The following is a 15,375-nucleotide window of genomic DNA, read 5'->3' as shown; positions in this document are numbered from 1 at the left end:
TATTTGCACTGTACAGTGATGGTCACAAACACCACCCTATACTGGAAACCTACTGACCACTATACTTACCTACACACCTCCAGCTTCCATCCAGGACACATCACACGATCCATTGTCTACAGCCAAGCCCTAAGATACAACCGCATTTGCTCCAATCCTTCAGACAGAGACAAACACCTACAAGATCTTTATCAAGTTCTTGAAACTACAATACCCACCTGGGGAAGTGAAGAAACAGATTGACAGAGCGAGACAGGTACCCAGAAGTCACCTACTACAGGACAGGCCTAACAAAGTAACAGACCACCACTGGCCATCACATACAGCCCCCAGCTAAAACCTCTCTAGCACATCATCAACGATCTACAACCTATCCTGGAAAAGAATCCCCTGCTCTCACAGACCTTGGGAGACAGGCCAATCCTCACTTACAGACAGCCCCCACCACCCCCACCTGAAGTAAATACTCACCAGCAACTACACACTACACCACAGAAACACTAACCCAGGACCCAACCCCTGTAACAAACCCCGTTGCCTTCTCTGTCTCCATATCTTCTCTAGCGACACCATCAGAGGACCCAACCACATGAGCCATACCATCAGGGGCTCATTCACCTGCACATCTACTAATGTGATATATGCCATCATGTGCCAGCAATGCCCCCTTGCCATGTAAACTGGCCAAACTGGACAGTCTCTATGTAAAAGAATAAATGGACATGAATGAGACATCAGGAATGGTAACATACAAAAGCCAGTAAGAGAACATTTCAACCTCCCTGGACATTCTATAACAGATTTAAAAGTAGCCATCCCAATGAGAAAACTTCAAAAACAGACTTCAAAGAGAAACTGCAGAGCTACAATTCATTTCCAAACTTAACACTTTTAATTTTGGCTTGAATAGGGACTGGGAGTGGCTGGCTCACTACAAAAGCAATTTCCCCCTCTTAGTATTGACACCTCCTCATTATTGGGAGTGGATCACATCCATTCTGACTGCATTGGCTTTGTCAGCACTGGTTCTCCACTTGTAAGGTAACTCGTTTCTCTTCATGTGCCAGGATATTTATGTCTGCATCTGTAATTTTCACTCCATGCATCTGAAGAAGCGATTTTTTTTTTTACCCACGAAAGCTTATGCTCCTATCTCTAAATGGTAGTTCTCTTAAAACTTGTTCCACTGGCAGATGAGCACTGCAAATTTTCATACCAGCAAAGTTTGTGACTTTAGAAAACAAAGAAAATAACTGAAAGAATTTAATATTTTCTTTTACACACGAGAGGAAAGAGCCCTTGTTGCAACTAACAGCTTTGCTACACTTGTGAGTTACAGTGCATTAAAAGAGCCCCAGGCGCACTAGCTCACAACCTGTCCACATTGGCAAAGCACTAGAGCGCTCTGACTCCACGGCTAGAGCACTCCTGGTACTCCACCTTGGCGAGAGGAATAACATTTGCTGCGCCCCCGCTGGAGCGCCCCAGCGTCGGTGTGAATGAGATGTTGCATGACTGCGCTCTGATCAGCCTCTGGAAACGTCTCACAATCCCCTTAAGTCAAGTGGCCACTCTTGTCATTGTTTTGGATATGCCCTTTGACAGCTCCGTTTGACAGCCGGCTGCTTATCTGCTCCGAGACAAAACAACTATTACTATGAAATGCTGTGTGTGAAAGAGGGAGGTGGGGGAGGTCTGCTGCTGTCTGAACTTACAAGACAGCATGCTGACATGCTCTCAGCTCCCCAAAAACTTACTCTCCCTCCACATATACACAACACACTCCCTGTCACACTCCACCCCCCCACCATTTGAAAAGCACATTGCAGCCACCTGCATTCTGGGATAGCTACTACAATGCACTGCTCTCTGTGGCATTGCACGAGCTGCTAATGTGCCCACGCCAGTGCGCTGTCAGCTGTCAGTGTGGACAGACTGCAGCGCTTTCCCTACTGTGCTCTGGTTTAACTCAAAGCACTCTACATTTGCAAATGTAACCATGCCCTAAGGCCATGATCCTGTAACTAGCTGTGTGTGAACAGGCTCCTGCAATTTGCAGGATAAAGGCCTATTAGCTTGATGCCACCTAGCTTTTTTTGGTCAAGGGGGGTAAGTCTCTTCCAGCAAGAGCAATCACTTTATGCTTACGTCTATTTAATAAAGATGAAGTTCTAAGATGTCTGGCATTAACTCAAAGAATGACTCTCATAATGCATTTTTAGGTGAAGCTTCTTCTCACCTGGCAAGTTCTTTAATTAAGTTTGCAATGCGTCTCTTGTCCTCGGGACACAAATCCTTTAAAGAAGCACTCTTCGCTCCGCCTTCATTAGTGACCTGAAAAGTAAAATCTGCATTTTAAAATGCAATAGTTTATACAAAATAAGTATTTCTGACGTTATGAAAAGTATTTCAGGATGCAATGGTTAGAAAATTATGCTAAACAAACTCAGACTGGAAGCACGGTGCCTATTTTTAACTTTAAGAGTAATTAACCATCGGAATAATTTACCACATTTTGTGGTGGATTCTTCTTAAAAAAAAAAAGACATGCTCTAATTCAACCACGAGTTACTGGGCTCAATGCAGGGTTTGCTGGGCAAAGTTTTCTGGCTCGTGTTATGCAGGAGATTCAACCAGATAATCAAAATGGTCCCTGGTGGCCTACAAATCTAGGATTATATTTGTATTGTGACTTCATCCAAATTGACAGATCAAAATCAGGAACTCGTGTGGCTAAACACAGGAGTCATATATGCAACATATAAGCAGTGATCAGGGTGATAACAGGATAGGTATCTTGTTAGCTCCATTGTGTTTTGTTTATCTAGAAACACTCACTAAACTGAGTTACCCCCACCCCACTAGCCATTGTCAGTTTTTTTTATTAGATTTAAAATCTAAACTATACTCAACCGCTTCTCAACAACTGCAATCCTGCCCCTCAAACAAGATAATTTTTAAATCTAATCTACCATGCTTTCTTCTTCTTTCTGAGCCAATCCACTCCTATATTTCACCTAAATAAATGAATGAATGCATTTGGTACCCATGTCCACCAGAGGGCGTACACAGTTTATAGTTTAAAAGTCAGTTCTTACAGTATCACTGTTATTGTCATTACATATAATTAGACTTGGACAGATTAGATTATTATTGGTCAATGTTGATTTCACTGTGCATATACAAACCAGTGAAAAAATATTTCCATCAATGATCAAAATTTACAGATAAGCAAGGAAAACACCATTTGAGAACTTACAGTTTGATTTAAAGGTATTTACACCCCTACCCTGATATAACGCTGTCCTCAAGAGCCAAAAAAAATCTTACTGCGTTATAGGTGAAACCATGTTATATTGAACTTGCTTTGATCCGCCGGAGTGCGCAGCCCTGCTGCTTTACCGAGTTATATCCGAATGCCTGTTATATCAGGTCACGTTATATCGGGGCAGAAGTGTACTTTGTATATTGACATGTGAGGTTGACACTGTTTTAACAATTATATAACTTTCATTTTTTATTCTCAACATGTGCTATCATTAAATAATTGTCTTAACTGTACTTGATTTCCCACAACTGAATATTAAATTATAAAAATCTAAATAAGTCCTTAAAAAGAGAAAATATCTATTAAAATTATATGAAAAAAATTGAATTCTGCAAAGCCTACATACAACTGTGGATATTTCCATGGGTTCTTCCACTGAACTCTAAGTTTGGCTTTACTTAGTAAAAACAACCTTATACAGCTAGTGACAGTTATCCAAGGCCTGTGCCCGGCATTCTCATGCTACAGTGATGAGCTCAGTATAAGAACCTATATGAAATACAAAGCGATCCAAAAAAGAGGTGGAGATTGAATTATTTTTAATCCACATTATTTTCTCCAAGAATTTGATAGTAATAAAACAGAAATCAAACTAAGTGGAAGTAATGGCAAATACTCAAGAATGTGTTTACAGTGTGCTAGATCTTTACATACATGTGATAAAACCAACAAATTCCTATATGCCTGAGTAGAAGATTGAAGAGTTCTAAACCTTGATCATCAGATGATGTAGTCAGATCATACAACACTCTTTCGATTCTACTAGTATCTCAGGAGGATGTTAAACAGCAGCTACTAAAGTTGAACAATTTTAAGCCAGCAGACCCAGATAACTTGCATCCAAGAGTTTTAAAAGAGTTGCCCGCGGGAGCTTGCTAGGCTCTTAATGTTGATTTTCAATAAGTCTTGGAGCACTGGGAAAGTTCCAGAAGACTGGAAGAAAGCTAATGTTGTGCCAATATTTAAGAAGTGTAAATAGGATGACCCGGAAAATTATAGGTCTGTTAACCTGACATCGATCTCAGAAGGATAATGGATGGCTAAAACAGGACTCGATTAATAAAGAACTAAAGAAGGGTAATATAATTAATGCCAATCAATATGGGTTTATTTTGAGAAAAGAACCTAACTAGATATTTTTTGAAAAGATTACAAGTTTGACTGATAAAGGTAATAGTGTTGATGTAATATATCTAGACTTCTGTAAGGCATGACATTCTAACTGAAAACCAGAAAGGTATAAAAATAACATGGCACACGTGGTCTCAAAATATAAACTGTAAACAGAGAATCACCGTTGAATGCGTGAGTTTCTAATGTCATCCCACAGGGATTGGATTTGGCCCAATACTATTTAACATTTTTATTAATGACCTGGAAGAAAACAAAATCACTGATAAAGTCTGCAGATGACACAAAAATTGGAGAAGTGGTAAATAATGAAGAGAAGAGGTCACTGATTCAGAGCAATCTGGAATGCTCGGTAAGGTGGGCACAAGCAAAGAACGTGTATTTTAATAAAGCTAAATGTAAATGTATAATCTGGGAACAAAGAATGCGGACAATGCTTACAAGATGGAGAACTTCATCCTGGGAAGCAGTTAGTCTGAAAAAGATTTGGGGGTCATGGTGGATAACCAGCTAGACATGAGCTCCCGGTGTGACTGTGTGGCCAAAAGGACTAACGTGATCCTTGGATGAATAAACTTGGGAATTCTTGAGTAGGAGTACAGAGGTGGTTTGTCCTCTGTATTTGGCACTGGTGTGACCACTGCTGGGATACTGTGTCTAGTTCTGGGGCCCACAATTCAGGAAGAACATAGACAAACTAGAGAGGGTTCAGAGAAGAGCCACAATAATTATTCAAGGATTAGAAAACATGCTTTATAGTGACAGACTCAAGGAGCTCAATGGATTTTAGTTAAAGAGAAGGTTAAGGGTTGAGTTGATTACAGACTATAAGTACCTACCTGGGGAAAAAAATATTTAATAATAGGATCTCCAATCTAAGAGAGAAAGGTATAAAACAATCCAATGGCTGGAAGTTGAAACTAGACAAATTCAGACTGGAAAGAAGGCATGTATTTTTAACAAAACTATTTAACCATTGGAACAATTTACCAAGGGTCCGTGTTCCCTCTAAGCTGCGCAGTTGCGTGGCCGCCCAGAAGTGAATCAAGTGCCACACATTTGGTTAGCAGAGCTGCACACATCCGGCAGCATGTGTTCAAGTGTCTCTCCCCGAGCTACTCTGCAGCCACATTGCTCCTGCCCTCTGCCTTGGAGCCTCTGGTCAGCTGTAATTTTATTCTTTCAAAGCGCTGTTATTTTAGTTTCTGGACTGGTCTATGCATTTCATAAATTTAATTCTTTGAATAGTGAGTTCTAAAATGCCTAGCCTGTTCTGGCTGGAGTAATTATCTCCACAGTATCTTTTGAAAAATATACATTATGGTTTTTTGTTTCTACTGGTGGCGCCCATCACCTCGATAATGGTGCACAAAACAAAATTCATTCCACACATGGACGGAAAAAACTACAGAGAACGTTGCCAATTGTCATGCTGGATTCCCCATCACTGACCATTTTTAAATCAAGATTGGATGTTTTTGCTAAAAAGATCTGCTCTCATTCAAAGGGAATCATTCTGGACAAGATCTACGGCCTGTGCAGTACAGGTCAGGCTAGATGATCACAATGCTCCTTTCTGGCCTTGGAATCTAGATATCTATGAATTCTGAGTGTTACTAAGTGTTCATCGTACTTAATAATCCTGCCCTCAAAGATCTTACAATTTAACTGGGCAAATTTAATACAAAGTACAATACAGAATAGCTGTTGAAAGTATGAAGCAAACAATAACAGTTTAACCTTCCTTCACAACGAATGCTTCTCAGTAATGTGAGTTGAGTGTACACACCAAGGAGAAAATGTGCTCTTCAATCTTCAGTTTGTTTCAAACCAGTGTTCAAAAGCTAATAAAACAATTACTGTAAGTAGCCTAATAGAAAGACTGGCGATGATCTTATGCAGAGTTATGTTATTCCATACTCTAAGCTTTAAGATGACCCTCATTCAAAGCCTTTTAATTTTTATTTAAATTAAATATTTCCTTTGGTAGCACTTTGAGTTTCACGCTGCAGGTTTCTTTGATCTGACTACTCCACAGTAGGGTTGCCAACCCTCCCAGTTTTGCAGAGAGTCTCCCGGAATCAGGCTCTATCTCCCAGAGGATACTGAAGCCAACCTGAGAGATTTTAGATGCTAAAAGTCTGGTGGCACAGCGGGGTTTAGGTAGGCTCCCTACCTACCCTGGCTTATCGCCGCTTCCAGAAGTGGCCAGCACATCCCTGCGGTCCCTGGGGGGTCTCCACATGCTGCCCCCGACCTAAGCGCCAACTCCACAGCTCCCATTGGCCAAAAACTGTGGCCAATGGAAGCTACGGGGGTGGTGCTGTGGGCAGGGGCAGAGCGCAGAGACCCCTGACACCCCACTCCCCAGCACCGCTGCCAGAGAGATGTGCTTGTCACTTTTGGGAGCGGCCCAAGGTAAGCCCTGCCCGGCCAAGGCCCACACCCTGCGCAACACCCCCTGCACCCTACTCCTTGTCCCAAGCCTGCACCCAAACTCCGTCCCAGAGCCCGCACCCCCTCCTGCACCCCAACCCTTTGCCCCAGCCCAAAGCATCTTCTCACAGCGACACAGATGGATTTAGGGGATGAAGAAGCAGCCAGACAAGCTTGTCTTTGCACATTCATAGTCCCCAGCTGCTAACAAGTGATGCAAGGTGGCCTCTCAGAGGCAGATTTGTACCTCAACACACATCAAGGTCCGGAATTGTTAACAGTATAATTACACTTTTAAAATGGAATGAGAAGGCCATTGTCTCCACACACAAATGAAAATACAGGCCAAGTATACAGTACAGAAAATACAGTACAGAAAATACAGGCCAAGTATACAGGTCAAGTATACAGGCCACCTTTATATCTTGTCTAACCCTACTGAATCAGTCAGGGCAGAACATGGCCTTAGACTAGTATTTTGCATTTATACAGCACCTTTAGCCCCCAAAATCCCAAAGTCCTTCACAAAACGTGCCCATACACCATCACATTTGGGGCGGAAATTGGTAGTCAACTTCTTCCCAACATCCAAGGGGAGGAGGAAGAAGAATTTTCGACAAGACCACCAGGGCAAATCCTGATTTACAAAAGGTACCATGGGATCGTCAACATCTAGACAGCGTTGACAGGACCTTTGTTTTTCATGTCTCATCCAAAAAGGCCTACATATAGCATCCACATGGTACTCAGATCTGCTTTGTGAATGATGAAAGACCAAGTCAGCTCTGCTAGGATTCATATTAGAAAGGAACAATTCATTGGCTTCAATGCAGTGTTCCAGCATCTCACCTCTGACTACATATAACTGAAATATATCAAAGTAAAGGGGTCAGTTCTTCCTTCAATACTAAAACACCTCTGACACAATGGGCAGTGGCCATCATGACTCTAGGAGCAAAGAAACCTTGCAAAACTTCACCTGACTGTAGCAAGTAAAATATCATGAGATTTTTTTTTTTCTTTATCATGGAAAGGGTAAGCCTGAACTGTTAAGTCTCCATAAGGATTCTGCAAGACAAGACAACAAGAGGGCCCACCGTAAAAAGATTATGATCTAGTTTCCATCCCTCTTTATTATTAGTTATACAGTGGTGAAAGCTATGAGGCTGAATGGGGTCAAGGCTAAACAGTGCTACAAGCTGTATAACGCAACAAAAAGACAATTCCACCTCAAACAATTCACAGTCTAAGCATAAAATGAAAGACAAACACAGGGTGAGACTTATGGACAATACAAGACACAATGGGCACAGCACAGCAGCTGCCTAACCTATGTCAAGCACTCCGTAGAAACACAGCAGAGGAGAGTTTTTAGGAGGGATTTGAAGAACAAGCTGGCCTTGGGTGTGTATCGAGAGCAGCTTCCATGTATAAGGGGAAGCATGGGAGAAAGCACCAAAGAGCTTGTTGGAAAATGGGGGATTCAAGACTGGTATCATTGGCAGAGTGCAGGCAGGAGTCAAAAGCTCAAATGCACATAAGTAGCGATAAGTAGGGTGGGGATAGGCCATGAAGGGCCTTTAAAGTGAAAACAAGTAGTTATCATGACCTCCGTGACTTTCAGGGCTTCAGGAGGCGGCAGCAGGACTGGAACAAGGACCCTGCAGACTCAGCCCCGTGGCTTCCTCTGGGGACTGCAGCTGGGGCCGTACACCACAGCCCCATGGTGTCCCGGGTTTGGTGGGGCTGCAGCTAGGGTCATGCACCCCAGCCCAGCAGCTTTTGCCAGAGGCTGCAGCTGGGGTCACGCACCCCCCTTGCAACTTCCCAGGGCCATGTGTGTATGCGTCCTCCGCCGCGGCAGCCGGGGCTTGGCAGGGGCTTCAGTTGGGTCATGCACCCCTGCCCCAGAGCTGGCCCAGCTCTGGAGCAAGGGTTGAATGTCCCCCATGGCTGCACCCCCCACTGCGGCCACTGCGGTCAGGGCTATGCCCATTGCCATGGTGGGGGGCTCGGCCTGTCAGTCCCTCCCGCCCTTGGGACTCCATTCCTTCTCACTACCTAACCCTGTCCCCGGTTATTTTTTGTAAAGTAGCAAACAGGTCAGGGGCTCTGTGAATTTTTGTTTATTGCCTGTGACCTGTTCATGACTTTTACTAACAATAACCGGGGAAAAATCTTAGCCAGAGTTATCATTTGATGTGGAAAAGAGGGAACCAGCAGAGGGATGCAAAGTGGGAGGGGGAATGTGGTTGAAGCAGTGAGCCAGCAAAACAATCTCTGCAATAGCACTTGGAATGGACATAAGTTGGGCAAGGTGGCATTGGTTAAGGTCACAGGAGGAGGGGGATGTGGTAGTCAGAACACAAGGGCTAGATGAGAGTTTTAGCTTTATGGTAACAGGAATGCTGGATCTTAAAGATATTCTGCAGAAAGAAACAACGAGATTTAGACAATTCGTGAATGTGCGGCTGTAGAGAGTACAATGGAATGGTTAGATCCCAGACCTAAGTGATAGGGAGGATGATAGTGACTGACAAAGGAGGCATTAAATAAATATTACTAGTTTAATAGCCATGCTCAGTGTTCCACAGGTGAACACAGCTCACCATAGAGTTCTGAATGGTGAGGTCTATTAGACTACGGGATAGTCTCACAAGGAAGTCCCACTGCTTTGGAACTTGTCTTGCAATATACTGTAGGGGAATAGTGTAGGTGACCTAGTAGGTCTTTAAACTTTGATTTCCTATTTTAAAATTAAAGAGATACTATTTCAAAAGTGAAACCAATTGACTAGATTGGATCACTATTTCCTCGGATGTCTTCGGGTGCTTTGTAGCTTATTTCATAGCTAACCAAAGATCTACTGTACATAGAACCGTATGGGAATAACAATACATGTTTAATACAGTCCAACTTGCACACCATTCATATCAGTCCTCAGTTTTAGTCTTTGCCCTGTCTTTAGACTGCACGCCCCTCTCAAAAGGGACTTCATCACTACTACTGCCTGCTAGCCATCATGCAAGTTTGCAGTGGTGTAAAAATCAGTGATACGTAATGATTAGTTACAACTTTTTCTACTATTTGTTTGAACTCTTCAGAATAAGAAAAGTCCATGCTTGCTGACCTGCTGCCCTGCTGGGTCTCCTGTGCTTTTCAATGGATCCATGGAAGCAGAAGGAGCAGCTCCAGGGACCTTCAGCTTAGCTTCGCTTTTTCGACTCTTTACCACATGTCTTGTTCTTAAATTTCCTTCGGCAGAAATGCCTATAGGAGGACGACAAACAGACGTTGAGAGGAGATTCTTAGTTTGCTCTTACACGCCCCCATCCCCCAACAGCCTATCACACACGCTTCCAAATAAACTCTGCAAATGCTCCCAAAATAACCTATGGACTTGGACACACCTGCTAGTTCTGTCCTACGACTGCACAAACCAAAGCACAAACCAAAGGTCCTTCTGTAATAATACCGTAAATAAGGACTAACTAGGCATCACAAATAAGACTAATGTCACCACCGCTCACGTGACATATTTTAATGTTTCACATTTTACAGATATTTAGTCTTGGAAGCATTCGATTTTTTAATTGGTAAATGTCAATTTCACTGTATACACACACATAAATGAAAAAATATTTCCATTGACAATAATAAAAATGTACAGAGGCAAAGTCAAAAAAAATGCTGCTTGAAAACTCAAGAGTTCGATTTAGGGTATTTGCTTTGTATATTTTCATACGTGATGTTGACAATTTGTGTTTTAATAATTATAAAACTAACTTTTCAAATCTCAGCATCTGTCATTAACTAGTGTCTGACCCCTCCATAATTACCCACAACTCTGAAAATTTATCAATAAAAATCTAAAAAATAAAAAGTGATATTATCCACCGAAATTATTAAAAAAAAGAATTTTGCCACGCCTACATATATATTATTGAGCTATATTTTTGCCCAAGATTAATGCTGTTTGTTCCTCATGTCAAACTCACGGGTAACCACAATACCTGGTTCTTATCTGGGAGCTTTTCATCAGTACATCTCAAAATGCTTCACAATCTTTAATGTATTTATCCTCACAATACCCCTGAGAGGTAGGGAAGTGCTATTAACCCTACCTGAAAGAGAGAGAAGCAAGGCACAGAGAGGCTAAACGACTTGCCCAGGGCCACAAAGGAAGTCTGTAGCAGAACAAGGAACTCAACCCAGGCCTCCCAAGTCCTAGGTTAGCACCCTGACTACTGTGTGAACACTACAGAGATTTTCACTATCGCTAACATTAGTTCAGCTCCACTGCCAGTAGCTATGTAGCAAGCTCTGATGACTCAGGTCTTTGGTCTTCAGAACCCTAAGAACCAAATTTTTATCACCGTTTAGAGGTACTAGGCATTTTTAAATATTTCTCACTTATATTAGCAAACTTGGTACATTTATTTTTTGGATGGAGATCTCAAAAGTGAATCCCCCTCTCCCATCCCACTCTTCACCCCAATTTAGAGGGGACAGAGTTCCTAAAGTTATCTGATTTTTTTTGGTCTGCATTATGAACTATTTCTATTGTAAATCCAGAAAGTTATTCTAAAATCATAAACTTTCCTTTCCAGGTCACGGACTGGTAGGCCCTGTCATCACCTGGGCTTGAGCCATACTAGCTACAACCACATTCAGCCATGTTTTAATTCCGCTGTAACATAGGCCCTCTACCTTGCATAGCCAGGGTTTTATAAAAAAAAAAAAAAGAGTAACGTCAACTGTACTGGTCCAAACCTCGATCACATGGTTTCTCAATGCAGTCTGCAGCCCAATTCCGTCAACACACACACACCTTGCTCATGTTATGTGTTACATGCATATATTTTAGGATCAGGCAAAGACACAACCTTGTTATACCTGTTTTAAGGCTCTCTGTTTGAAAACAGTTAATATGATGATAAATTCTGGGACGATTAATACCGCCACTAAACTAAATGTACAACAGTTCCATCTTTTATTATAGACTGGATCGATCTGCATTTAATTCACCTTGCCCCAAAACTCGCTAAGAGATGGTCAAGCATTTAAAAATGTTCAAGTCTTTAACAGAGACACAATTAAGATTCAGCCTACACCATAGATTAGACAGAACTGTGCCGTACGACTACATCGGAATGAATCCCTCGAAACAACTCATCTTCTACTGTATACTTTTATAAACAGTGAGCCATAGATCCTCTGCTATAATCTTTTATGTCTCAACACAGGCAGGTTCTATGTTTCATGTGCAACTGAAAAATACAAAACTGAAAAATCACAGCAATGTTTCACTTGACAAAGTGTCATTTACAACTATTAGGAAATCATACCTGGCACATACACCACTGGCTGTTCTTCATCAGAAACTGTATGCAATTTCATTAAAGGAAAACAAATTAAAGAGAAAAAAGTCCAAGCTGAGATCTACAAAAAGAAATATGAAAATGCACCTTTAAATCTGTGATTTGCAAAAAAATTATTGACCCGACACCTTTTATGAGTCTCCACCATTTAGAAAGCATCTCTTGCAGGACAAACTTGACCAGAACAAAACATGAATGCCGATTTCGAAAGAAGACACTTACTTATGCACTCTGTATGTACTAGCTTTCATCTAAAGATCATCACAGAGGTCATCTTTACAAAAGATTCACAGGACCAGACCCAGTTGCAACACCAAGTATTAAGGTAATGAAGCAACACAATATTTATTTGAACTAGACTAAAGTTAACATTATATAAGGAATCTCTTAGGACAGACAGGGAAGGCAAATTGCTGAAACTTATGTATGTTGTCACACTGACACTGAACCACATACCACAACAGACTACACAGTGCACAAGGTACATGACTAAGACCATTAAGCTAAAAGGAAACAAAGATTTAAAAGGAAGTTGGTCATTCTCAGCTGATCTTTCCTCAAAGGATAGATGAGAGTTGAATGTCCAGGGACTTTTCATGTATTTGTTTAGGCAGGAGATTTAGATTTGGTTTCAGCCAGTTATTTGTGAAGAAAGCTATTTCAGAAATGTTCAGATAACTGGTTGTCACAATCATAAATACAATTTACTATATCTAGCCCTCTAAAAGCACCTGGAACTGAGCAACATATTATTTGTATTACAGTAGTGCCTACAGAGCCAAAATCCCTGCCCCATATAAATTAGTCTAAAGATAAGAGCACAAAAAAAAGCAGAATCCAGAGCAGGGTGTGGCCTTTAGAGTCTCTTCTTTAAAGAGACAGTATGCAGTTTTGTTGTAGTGGTGTCAGTTCCAGGATATTAAAGAGACAAGGTGAGTGAGGTAACAGCTTTCATTGGACCAACTTCTGTTGGTGAGAGAGACAAGCTTTTGAGTTTACACAGCGCTCTTCAGGTCACGTGTAACCTTGTTTCTCACCAACAGAGGTTAGACCAATAGAAGACATTACCTCACCTACCTTGTCTCTTTAAAGAGACAGTGTCGGTAAGCAGAGGTAAAGATGTTTGCTTGCAAAATAAATTATTAAGCCCACCTTTGATTGAAAGAATTGCAGAAGTCCAGCTTGCATCACTATTTACGCTGTTTACTTTTTCCCATCCTTCTTGTCATGGACAATGAAATTCAGTTACATCAGTTCCTCAGTTGTCTCATTTTCATGTTCTTTGTCTGCAACGTTTGAGTCTCAAATACTGCAGGGCAATATTTACAAACCATCGTTCTCGTTCCCAGTCCTGAGGAGGAGCTCTGTGTACCTCGAAAGCTTGTCCCTCTCATCAACAGAAGTTGGTCCAATAAATGATGTTACCTCACCCACCTTGTCTCTCTAATGTCCTGGGACTGACACAGCTACAACACCACCGCATAAACTCTGCCCAGATAAACAGTGACACTTGCAACTCGCCAAGAGCTGTGAAAAATGTAACCAATTGCATATGCTGAATGCAGTGGCCCGCAGGGGAGACAAGAAGTTGCTGTCCTTATGTACCATCTTGATCCAAGAAGCCTCAGGTAGGATCAAGATGCCCATTGGACAACTTTTTTCCCCACCATGCAGAGCTTAGACTAAAACAACGTCACGGCAACAACCAACATTTCTATAAAGCGGCAGTGCTGTGGCACTAGGTATGGTGCATGAGCCAGAAAACCACCTGCAAGGGACATTCACTGTATTACAGAACAGGAGCACCCTTCCAAGCTGAGACACCTCCCAGTCTGTGTGTTCCCTACCAAATGTCCCCAGAATAGTTTATATCAACTCCAGCTGAGATAGTGCACAACTATGTACACATGTGCCTACCCCTAGTGCCGAGATGGGCTGAGATACTCCTCCAATTCCATCCATACATATGACAGGCTGGGACAGGACACTGTTCCCAGCCCAGGTTGATTCCTATATTTCCTCCCCATGAGATGAAACAACCCCATGGTCTCTACACACAAACATACACAATCTGTGTGCACCTCCCCATGTGCAAAGGGCCCTCAGTCTCTATGTCTCCTTCCTTAGGTACTTATACAGCCCTCATCACCATAGTAGCTGAGCACCTCACAATCTTGAATGTATTTATCCTCACACACGCACACCGTGTTATCCCCATTTTACACCCAGGGAACTGAGACACAGAGAGCCTAAGTAACTTATCCAGTTACCCGGGATGTTTGTGGCAGAGCGGGGAAATGAATCCAGGTCTCCCACAGTCTAATGCCCTGACCACTGGACCATCCTAAAGGCTGAGCCCCCAACGCTCCTGTCTCCTGCAGGCACAGGTTCAGCCCCCCCTACCCCCCAATACCCCTGTCTCCTACAGACACAGGCTCAGCTCCCCCTGCCCCCCAACACCCCTGTCTCCTACAGGCACAGGCTCAGCCCCAACACTCAAGTCTCCAACAGGCTCAGCCCCCCAACACCCAAGTCTCTTACAGGCTTAATCCCTCCCTCCCAACAACCCTGTCTCCTAAAGGCACAGGCTCAACCCCCCTACTCCCAACATCCCGGGCTCCTACAGGTACAGGCTCAACCCCCCCTGCCCTTCAACATCCCAGTTTCCTACAGGTACAGTCTCAACCCCTCCTACCCTCCAACATCCCGGGCTCCTACAGGTACAGGTTCAGACCCCCCCTGCCCCCCAACATCCCAGGCTCCTACAGGTACAGATTCAGACTCCCCCTGCCCCCCAACATCCCGGGCTCCTACAGGTACAGGCTCAACGCCCCCTGCCCCCAACATCCTGGGCTCCTACAGGTACAGGTTCAGACCCCCCTACCCCCCAACATCCTGGTCTCCTACAGGTACAGGCTCAACCCCCCCTACCCTCAACATCCCGGTCTCCTACAGGTACAGGTTCAGACACCCCTGTCCCCAACATCCTGGTCTCCTACAGGTACAGGCTCAACCCCCCCTACCCTCAACATCCCGGGCTCCTACAGGTACAGGTTCAGACTCCCCTGCCCCCCAACATCCTGGTCTCCTACAGGTACA

General features: G+C 43.0%; 1 protein-coding gene across 1 annotated transcript in view; it reads right to left on the bottom strand.

The window, feature by feature from the left end:
* KIAA1328 (KIAA1328 ortholog) overlaps positions 1-15,375 on the bottom strand; it is a 256,258-nt gene that overhangs the window by 240,012 nt on the left and 871 nt on the right. Inside the window, exons 2-4 of the mRNA XM_032779841.2 lie at positions 12,244-12,279; positions 10,026-10,165; positions 2,240-2,334 (exon numbers count right to left, since the gene is read on the bottom strand). Of these exons, the coding sequence (XP_032635732.1) occupies positions 2,240-2,334; positions 10,026-10,165; positions 12,244-12,279 (271 nt within the window). The remainder of the gene's footprint in view (positions 1-2,239; positions 2,335-10,025; positions 10,166-12,243; positions 12,280-15,375) is intronic.

Source organism: Chelonoidis abingdonii, chromosome 6 (assembly GCF_003597395.2).
Source record: "Chelonoidis abingdonii isolate Lonesome George chromosome 6, CheloAbing_2.0, whole genome shotgun sequence".
Lineage (NCBI taxonomy): Eukaryota > Metazoa > Chordata > Testudines > Testudinidae > Chelonoidis > Chelonoidis abingdonii.
This window is presented reverse-complemented; position numbering and strand designations above follow the sequence as displayed.